Source organism: Erythranthe guttata, chromosome 3, assembly GCF_056151865.1.
Source record: "Erythranthe guttata isolate IM_541 chromosome 3, IM_541, whole genome shotgun sequence".
Classification (NCBI taxonomy): Eukaryota; Viridiplantae; Streptophyta; class Magnoliopsida; order Lamiales; family Phrymaceae; genus Erythranthe; species Erythranthe guttata.
Genome location: NC_142535.1, coordinates 15,714,409 through 15,725,227, shown reverse-complemented (window position 1 = coordinate 15,725,227; position 10,819 = coordinate 15,714,409). Strand labels below are relative to the sequence as shown.

Here is a 10,819-nt window from a genome sequence, read left to right as displayed (position 1 = left end):
AATGGAGAAGTCAATTTTTTTTTATTCATGTGATATATATATATATATATATATATATATATAAATATATATATATATATAAATATATATATATATATATATATATATATATATATATATATATATATATATATATATATATAAATATAAATAACCGCCTTATACGGGTGGTTAGTTAATGAAGCAAAAGAACGAGGACTTGAGTTTGGACTCTCTTGTCAATGGTCTAATTCGTCACACTAATATAATGTATCTTTCGTACAATTTACAATTAATATACAAGGGCAGAATTTCCAAATTCTGAGATGCTGCGAATTCTTTTGTCAATAATAAATTAAATAAAAAAAAATTTGTTACAATTTACAAATGAGCTTGAATAAAGTATGTAATACAATAATATTACAAAAATATAAGATTTCTGAAATACAATTTAAGAAAATCAAAATTATGATAATAATAATAATAACAATAATTCAAGATTTAGTAAATGTTGAATTAATGAAGGTTTCTTTTCTCTTTTTCTGAAAAAAAAAAAATATAATATAATATAATATAATATTGATTTTGTGTCTTAGGTTTGACTGTTAGAATAGATTAATGAAATGAGGCAATATAGTAAGCTGTCTGGAATTCCACTGCAGGAATTATTGAAATCTATTATCACAGCTGATTACATAGCATCACTGTCGGATGGACCCAATTCTGACCTGGAATTCTTTGGGGACAAAATCCACCCTATAAATTATTACCTACCTTAAAAAAAATATTTCACAAAAAGAAATTGCTTCACCTATTTTATTATCAAGTTATTTAAAAATTATATTTTCTTTTAAAGATTTCTATTAAATATTTTCACGAATTAAAATAAATGATGCATTAATTGAATAATTTAGTTACAAAAGTCTATTTTATAAGAAAATATACTTTTTTTTCTTTTGTGTACTCGAAATTCGATTGAATTTTGAAGAAAATTACAATTTAGTTTTTTTATTTTCCATAGTGGAAAAGAACAAAAAATAAAAATAAAAATAAAAAAATATTTGCCCGTATTAAGTTTTGAATATTTAATTCAAGATGCGTTGTAATTTATTATTTTTTAGGGTATAGAAGTGCTATTAATTTTTTTCAAGGGTGCAAATTACAAAATGCTCTATCTCAAGGGTCCAAAGTGAGATTAAACCATTTATTTGTGGATGGCCCGAAGGCCAAACCCAATTATGGTGGGTTAATGGAAATTCTAAAACCCATTAGGCCCAATATAGCACACACTTTTGTGAGGTAGACAATTTCTTTTTATTCTTTTGTTATTCTATTTTATATAGTCTTATTATTTTATTTATTGATGGAAATAGTCTAATTAATTTAGTTCTTTGGTTTGATGTTGTAGAATATAACATAAATAACAAATACGAAGAGAAAGAGATAATGCAAAGACCAACAAGATCCGCACACAGATAATTGTGGGGTATCTAGGGAACGCGAGTTTTTCTTATTGATATGGAGGCTGTTACGGCCAGGCTGAAACCTAGTTGGTACGCTGAATATAAAAATATTGTTCCAAATTCAAAAAAAAATCGAAAATCAAAATATAACCACTAACATATTTAGGCATACATAATTTCCCTTCAAGAAAATACTTAAATAGTTTAATTATTAATTAGTACTTCAAATTCCACACAAAAGAACATTGGAGAAATATTTATATAAAACATTATTATTGGGACAGAAAACTCTACTCGAGCAAAGCAAATGTGGTGAGGTCTGAGCCAGCTCCGCCGCTGTGGAGCCCAGGGTGGTGGTGGTGGTGGTGGTGTTGCTGCTGGTGGTGATTAGGCGGCAGGCGGAGAGCGATTATGCGGGGCCCACCGTGCGGAAAACCAAGAACGGAATTATAATCACCTTCATTCTCTACTAATCCATACTGTGGATCCTCTTGTCTTGCATCCTACCACCATAAATATAAATTATTATATATAAATTATAACATTTTAATTTTAATTAATATTTTCCACCTATTTTATTTGTGAATATTTATGAATTTTGATTAAGATAAAAATTCTTACAAATTCAAGCACAAGGCTTCTGTGTATTTCTTCAACATTCCTCAGCTGCAAATATAATTAACTTGTGAAAAATTGATATATAAAAAAAGGTTAATTAATTAATCACGAGATATCGATCGACATATAATCGATAATCGCACCTTCTTCTTGCTAGTTTCGATTCGGTTGCCGATGACTTTATACTGCGTTTGCATAAAAAAATATGATTTATATCATCACACAACATTTCAATTACAGAAATAATGTAAATTAAAATGTTCAATTTAATTGATACTATTATATATTTTTTAATGAAATCAAAATAAAAAAATTAATGAATTTTCCTGCCAAATAGTACTTAAAAAAAGCATTAGTGAAGCTAAATATAGTACTCCTAGGTTGCAGAATTGTGCAGGTTTATCTTATTTCCCTCAGGACAAAATCTTGTTACCTTCCTAGTAACTGACACTATTTATTTATTAATTAAATCTTTTATTTTATTTAATTTATCACCCCTTCAATATATAAAAACCAGATCTAACCCCCCCCCCCCCCCCCCCCCCCCCCCCCCCCCCCCCCCCCCCCCAACAAAATTTCAAGAACAAACAATAATTGAATATGTGACAAACCCTAATTTTTCTATACTATAATTTTCAGCAAATAAATAAATTAAAAAAAAAAACCTTTTTTTCACGAATGAGTCCAAGAGAATTATCAACTTCTTCAATAAGATTAACCATTTGATCGTAGCCTAGATCGTTCAAGCTTTCTCCCATTCTCTGCCTGCATAATTTAATTATTAAAAAAAATTAAAATTTAATTATAAAAATCAGTTCTTTAACTTTTACATCAACCTATATGTATGTATATATATATATATATATATATATATATATAGACCTAATTTCCTTCCTGAGGTTTCTGTTAACCTCCTTTAGTTTCTGCAGGTGGTCTTGCATTTTCTGCAATAAAAAATTTAACCACAAAATCTCAAGTGCTAACACGCACACGCGCACATACACGCGCACACACACACTGTAATAATCTGGGAAAAAAAAAAACCTGGTAATGTGTGTTCCAAAGATCAACGCCCACTGCTTTCTGATACTGATCAAATACCTGTTTTGTCCTGCAGAGATCAAGAAACTTTGAGGAGGGAGAGAGAGAGAGAGAGAGAGAGAGAGAGAGAGAGAGAGAGAGAGAGAGAGAGAGAGAGAGAGAGAGAGAGAGAGAGAGAGAGAGAGAGAGAGAGAGAGAGAGGTGAGCTACGTGATGGAGGGGCTGATGTATTCATGGAGTTTCTGAGTACTGGAAATCATGACAATGGAAACTTTGGCATCACAGAGAACAGAAAGCTCGTGGGCTTTCTTGAAAAGCCCGTTTCTTCTCTTCGAGTAGGTCACCTGCCTGTTTGTTTGGTTCTCTATTTTCTTGATCTGGATCTTCCCACGCGCCATCTCTCTCTCTCTCTCTCTCTCTCTCTCTCTCTCTCTCTCTCTCTCTCTCTCTCTCTCTCTCTCTCTCTCTCTCTCTCTCTCCTCTTGTCTGAAAAAATGGAGATAAGACTATGCAAAAGACCATAAATAGTAGCAAGAGAGAGGAGGGACGAGATCATAAATAAGAGAAGAAGAGAGGGGTTGGATCATAAATAAAGGGGTTTTGAGGGACCCGTGTATGTTTCCAAGGACGGAAAGGACTTACCAAATCCGTGTAAATGGGTTGCAGAAGTTGATAAAGTAATTTAAGAATCAGTCATTTCTTGTTATCGGTCACCACCACCACAGTCATTGGGGGCCGGGACCCCCCACGTTTTTTTTTATTTATAACAAAAAAACATTTTTTTCACCCTCGAAAGTGTGTGAAATTCCATTGATGCTGATGAATGATGATGCATTATATTATTATTCCTCTTTAATTAATTAAATTTAAAAAAAGAAATTTTAATTACTTGTGATTGAAAGGATTGATTAGTTGGGCAAAATCAGCTGGTAAATTTAAGCCTTGGTTTGGTTAAAAGATCCTCGAGAATCTTTGGCCTATATTTATTATATTTTTTTTATTTAATAAATAAAAATGTGAATTTTATAGAATATTTGGTACAAGAATTAATTAACTGTACAAGCACTATGTGTTTTATGAGTTTGTAATGATTACAAGCTACCCTTTAATTTATTATGGCTTTGCATTCACCTAATTTAGAGTAATGCTATTGACCTAACTTCATAACATGTATGGTTGAAAATCAAGTTCAATTATTTGTTGTTCTACTTTGCTAAAAGTTCGTTTGAGCTCTGTTCATTAATATTAACAATTTTTTTTTTTTGTCGAGAAATTATAATGAATTAAACTACTTGAATACATTTTTTATGTATGCCTATCAAATTTGTTTCGATTTAAGCTAAACTATAAATCGATCAAATGTGTGAAAGAAAAATGTTTGAGCTCAAACGCAACGTCAAAAACTCGGTACAAATTATACAAGCTTGTGCAACTATATCTATATATACTTTTGGTTCGACATTATTTCTACTATGTTAAAATATATTGATGAAGCCTAAATGGCTCAATCACAAATTAAAGTATTATAATGAAATGGGTCTAGAGTGGAGAAAGTCCAAACAAGAGGAAGCCCACACATTCTAGAAAACCTGAAAAAAGAAGTGTCGGAGAAAGATTTTTCGGAGTTAGAACTCCAACGGTCAAGTGAGTCGAAATCGTGAAGAAATAAAACAAGATAGGTTTATTTTTAAAGATATAATGAGAGTAAATGTGTATTAGGACTACCAAAGAAAAAATTGTCCTTCCCTTGTGCCTGAAGGTTGTATTTATATATGTCGTCGGGATAGGGTGGTGGATCCCTTGGTATGTCTTTGGTCAGATCATACGTGGGGCTGATGTGATCCCTACGAGCTGTATTCCGTCAGCTGAGGACGAGTTGTCATGTTTTCCTGCGACTCCAATCAGTTCAATGGGACGCTTGTGGTTATGCCGTAATTAGGTTGCTTACTGGTCAATGTCAGTTTCCATCTTTTTCTAAAACCTGAATATAGTCACATCAATCGTCTGTCTACCTCACGTGGGCCTAGTAATCGTTTGTTATAGAATTATTATTATTTGGGCTTTTTGAGCAATCGAGCCCATATCACATGAAATCAAATTAAAAGAAATGTTTCTATTAACACTTGAAACGAAAAAAACAATAATAATATACTAGACCGGTACTCCACAAAATAGTTCACCCATGCTCCAAATTCCAGGTAATTTTTTTTTCTTTTTCGTTTTTCCCTAGTGCTCGCTGATTATTAGTATTAATTAAAAAAAAAAAAAAACCATTTAATTTGATTTTACAGCTGTGAATTTGGTGTATGTCATGTAAAAGAGTTCAACTCCACCAAGTAACTGTACAACCATGTTAAATCCCATTTGTTTAATTATAAGTTGTAGGCTTGTAGCCATAATTATTGACTTCTTTAATTTATTAATTGGTCCCAATTCTTGCTTTTAGCAATTTTTTATTTTTTTAGCAAATTCTTGACTTTAATCCGTACAGTTTAATTGTTGATGCATATCTTGAATATGACAAATATATTATTTTATACAAGTACATAAATATAGCAAAATGAAATATCTAAAATAGATACATCTATAAAGTATCTAAAGTAAGATAAATTAAATCGCCACGTAGATAAATTAAATCGCCGCAAAATCAATTAACAAAATTTATATATATATATTAAGGGGTAGTGGAGGTAGTGTTTGAAGTAGAATGGGTGGGGAGATGAGGGGTATGACTAGTGATTAAGGGATCGTGATCTGGCAAAAGCAATTTGGGATTGGAGGCAGTGAAAATGAGGAGAAGAAAGAGAACAAGAACAGATAAAACAGATAGGATTAGCTTAATTGCATGAGGGAAACAACCTTTGACCTCTTCCTCGTATCTTAATGAAGCCAATGCCAACATTGTTATTGGGTAAGAATATGCCCACCATGCTATGTTGTATTTTCTCATTGCTTTCTTGAATAGTGCTGGCCTGCATATCTATACATACATACATTTTATATGTATATGTATATTAGCAATTGTCAAGAATTAGGCGAATTAATTAACTATTTATAGCTAAGAAAAGGGAAAGGAAATTTCTAATTATTTAACATTAGTTAAGAAATTTCAATTTGGACCAGAGTTGAAACAATTTAGGGTCGGAATTAATTTTTTTTGGAATTTTTTCAATTTTTTCGGAAGCACAAAACTGATTACAATTTGAATTCCAAAAGCTATGGATAATTTGGAATTTTGGAAATTAACTTCTTCATTTTTAAATTCAAAAACTTTAATATTTTATATATAAAAGAAAGAAACGTTGAGCAACCCTACAAAACCCTAATGGTATTTCTGTAATTAAATATTTTTAATATTTTTTGTCTACTAATTTTTTAACTATAATTTTCAACAATTATCAATCTCCAATATATCTCAAATCTTAAGAGATAAAGATAGAAATTCGATCTATATATTTGGATTATAAATATTAATATGTCAGATTTAAAAAAAAACTAATGAAACTAATGTTACATAAAATATGAATAATACTACATTATTAAATTTTACTATATTAGTATACTATATTTTCTTATTATACATTAAATTAATTATTTTTTTTCACTTTTAAAAATAAGAAAACACACTTTCATAAAATCATAAAACTCATAAAACTAAAACTAGTCATATGATAAATACGAATATTTTAGAAATTACTATAATGATTCCAAATATTGCACTAGGCACCTATTTTTTTTTCTTTTTGTTTGTAGACACTTATTTTCAAATACCATATAAAAATTCAAAACTTTCGAAATGATAAAAGTCAAAACTATGAAAGATCAGAAAAATAGCAAATTAAATACTTTGCCTCTTCAACATGGAGCTAGGATAAGGTAAAAGTATGTAAATATTCCATAGGTAAAATAAATAAGATATTATTGGTATACTTTTCGGAAAATGAAATCGGAATTTTTTAATCGAATTGGGAATTGAAAATTCCAAATTCAACCAAAAGAATCGAAAAATATCGGAAATCGGAATTTAAAAAATCTATGAAAAAAGTTGTTCCAGAATCGAAAGTTTTTAAATTGGAAAAATTCCGTTCCACCTTTCACCCCTAGATAAATTAGAGTAAAAACAAACAAAAGTTGTCACTCCTTCACGAGTAATTAATTTATAAGCATAAGTAATTAACTCAAATCTCTTATAAATTAATTCATCTTGAAAGATATTTAAATATCTAGGAAATATATAAATAACGTCTCAAATCAACTGCGCATGCAGACGTTGAAAGCACCACTTAAAAACCCACACCGTTGAAAATTAAATTAAGTGACCAGATTTGTTACGTCTTCTTTTAAAAAATGTCAAATATTCCGAAAATAAAATATTAATTCTATTTTAAAATATTCCCAAAAAAAACAAAAAAGAAAGTCAAATTTCCAAAAAAAAAAACATTATTAAAATTTCCCGACAAGAAAAAATATGTAATAGCACTCACCAGTGAAGCAAACAGAAATAGAGAGAGAAAGAACAGCATCTTCGAAGCGGTATCGAATCTTCCGGCAATGGAGTACCAAGCCAGGCTCGCCACGCTCGGCGCCGCGAAGAACAGGAAGAAAACCGGCCGGAGATTCGCCGGAATCCGGTCTCCGCCGGAGAGCCGCTGGTAGAGTGTCACGAACAGGACGAGGTAATGCACCATCCCTAGAGAGAAGAGAAAGATGGAAACCTCCCGCCACCCCATCTTGGCGGCGGCGCGTGCTCCGACGAGGTTTCCGACGACGGAGAGCTGGCTCGTCGGGTTAGCCACGGCGGTGAGGAACTTCTTCCCCTTTGTGAACCACTGGCCGTAGATTTTCACGTCCAGGATTACGACCGGAGCTGCGAAGACCCACCACAGTACGACGAACGAAGCGTGCTTGGGGGTGACGAAGGGGGCGGATTCGAGTATCAGCAGCCACGAAATCCAGGGGGCAAAAAGGTAATTTACCCCCACCTGGTGCACGAACTCCGCTTTCACCATGTGGAAGCGGAGCGCGCATTTCAGGAGGTAGAGGAGGGAGAGGAGGAGGAGGATAAAGAACGAAAACGACCATATTATGGTCAAAACGGTGATATAGAAAAGTTTAGGGACTTGAAATGAAATTACTGAATCCTTGTCGGGGTGGAGGAGGATTTTCCATAATAGCGATTGCCACCCCAAAGAAAGGGTAATTCTGAAATAGCCCGCATGGATTCTTGTAAGGACTAAAAGGACCAATTCTTTGCAACTATTTTTTGCTACCGTGGGCTTAATTGAGAACGAGGTCTCGTGGATTGTTATTTCGGATGGAGAAGTTTGGATTTCCATTGGGTGGGAAATGTGAATACATTAATTTTGAGGGATTGGGTTGTGATTTCTGTAAGTTGATCGTTTGGGGTCTATATATAGTGTGAGGGAAGTGAAAAGAGACAAAAAGTTTTAATAATATATTTATAAACTATATAGTAAAAAAGTACATCATATGTTTGGTAAATTGATTAAAAATGAGTTTGAACTGAAAAAAATGATAAATTTTAGTGCTTGGGGAAATTAGGTAAGGATTACATGGTTTCCTTCTTGATCTAGTTGGATATCACTATATTCACTAAAAGGCTTTTTTTATTTTTTATTTTTTTATTTTTAATGCACTTTTTCACGTTAATACTAATATTTCTTATATAGATTATTACGAGCACGTTTGGTAAAGATTATTTTAAACAACTGATAAGTTCTTACGTCTGATATACTATTTTAAGAGTTGATAAACTGCTATGTTTTATACTTTTATTTTTAGAACTAAAATTTAAAGTGTCTGTATAATCGGCGAATAAGTTATTTTACTCATTATGAGAAACAAAAATATGGGGTAAAGTTATATTTTTAAAAAGATTTTTAAATCTCTTTGCAGCTTATTTTGTGAATTTTTAAGATCTTTTCTAAAAAAAATTACCACACATTTCGAAAGAGTGTATAAGCTCTTAAACTTCTTGTAAGCTCTTTTTAACGACTTTCTAAAATGATTTTTTGGCTAAACCTATAAGTTGTTAAAAATAGTTTATAAGATCATCAAACAAACATTTTAATAACTAATTCTAAAAATAAAATGTAACAACTTATCAGTTTTTAAAACAACTAATGAGATGCAAGAGCTTATCAGCTGTTTAGAATAAGTTTAGCCAAACGGGCACTAAAATTAAAACCTTCCGTACAACATATAGCTTAAATTTCATGGATAAGCCGTTTACCTATTTGATTACCGTTCCTAATTAAAGATGGGTATAACTTAAAAGCTTGGTACCAAGTTGCACACAAATTTAAATTAAAGTAAAGAATGAAATCTGCTTTCAATGGATTTCTTCCTATAAAAGTGAAGTTTATCTGTTTTATCCTTAGCTCCATGCTTATTCTAAATGTAGATATTAGGTATGAGTTTCATTAGTCATCCAAACATTTTTTTATATCCACAAAGATTTATTGGGTTGATTATTATTATTTTTTATTATTATTATTGTATTTATTTATTATTATTATTTTTTGGTTTTTAAGCCCTTACCATTGGGCTAAATCTTAACTACTTTGATGGGCTGGATATAACTTCGATTTGGTTGGATATTCTGATTAATGGACCAATAAAATTTTAGACACCCAAACACTTAAAAGGGGGCGGCTATTTTAAATATCGAAACTTTCTCAGTTCAATACTTATTAGTTGAATAAATTATTTTATCACTTTATTTCCAATTTTTACCTACGTTAATACAATAAAGTACAACAATACCTCTTGTTGAAATTTACAATTTATAAAAAAAAATATTAAAAAAAATTCTCGAATGCGCAGTGGTATGGATAGAGGCGAGGGCGGAGCGGTGGTTTGAAGGAAAAAAAAATAGAAGAAATTGAAGCGTGAGAAAAAAAGATGAATCGATCGTGGGATATATGGTTTGGTGGATTATATAATTGTATTATTATAATTTTATTAAATTATGAATTTACTTCAAAATGGGAGAAAAAAATGGACCTCGTGTAATTGTAAATGTGATCGATACGATGGAGTTTAGCAAATTTTCCCTATACTTCATACTTTTTTCTTTGTGGAATAGCTCATTCTGCAATTCAACCCCACCATTACATACAATTGTCACATTGGGTACTAAATTCTTATCAAACTTTGACTTATTCATATTTTAATGCACAAGACTAACATTAATGTCATATAAATGTCACCCCTCCAATCAAAATACATAAAACGATGTGAAAGTTTATAATATTAAGTAAAATTTCAAAACAAAAATAATTATGAAAGTAATTGCATTGACCATATTTGTTGGCGACAACGACTCCAAGTGAAATTCGAAACACCGTTTACACCACAAATTCGATCGACTTTAGCCAAAACCCGATTCGAAGCCATCAATGGATCGTCCTTGTCGAGATGTGGTGGCCTATAATCCAGAAAAGTCGATGCAATCTCGCCGAAACAGAACAATCTAGCATCAGTGTATGCGGTGGAAGCGCGAAAATAGAGGTGATTGAGTCGGAGGAGGTGGCGGTAGGCATGGGCGCGGATTGGTTGTTTGAAGGAAAAAGGAATAGGAGAAGTCGAAACATGAGAGAAAAAAAATGAATCGATCGTAAAATACATAGTTCGGTGAATGATATCATTATATTACAATAATTTACTATTAAATTATAGATTTTTTTAATCTCAAA

The 10,819-nt window shown here is 31.6% G+C and overlaps 2 protein-coding genes across 3 annotated transcripts; both read right to left on the bottom strand.

Annotated features, from left to right (window-relative positions):
• Window positions 1-1,603: 1,603 nt before the first annotated feature.
• On the bottom strand, window positions 1,604-3,663 carry LOC105963010 (floral homeotic protein DEFICIENS-like). 2 transcript variants are annotated; one of them, XM_088815089.1, is made up of 8 exons: window positions 3,581-3,663; window positions 3,312-3,528; window positions 3,105-3,171; window positions 2,943-3,004; window positions 2,726-2,825; window positions 2,204-2,245; window positions 2,064-2,108; window positions 1,604-1,945 (listed from the first exon to the last, which is right to left on the bottom strand). In XM_088815089.1, exons 1-8 carry the CDS (start codon window positions 3,621-3,623, stop codon window positions 1,733-1,735), a joined length of 789 nt encoding a protein of 262 aa, XP_088671215.1. In that variant the 5' UTR covers window positions 3,624-3,663; the 3' UTR covers window positions 1,604-1,732.
• A 2,097-nt stretch (window positions 3,664-5,760) lies between these two features.
• Window positions 5,761-8,664, bottom strand: LOC105963002 (S-type anion channel SLAH4). Its single transcript, XM_088815660.1, has 2 exons — window positions 7,586-8,664; window positions 5,761-6,081 (listed from the first exon to the last, which is right to left on the bottom strand). Exons 1-2 carry the CDS (start codon window positions 8,435-8,437, stop codon window positions 5,776-5,778), a joined length of 1,158 nt encoding a protein of 385 aa, XP_088671786.1. The 5' UTR covers window positions 8,438-8,664; the 3' UTR covers window positions 5,761-5,775.
• Window positions 8,665-10,819: the final 2,155 nt, after the last annotated feature.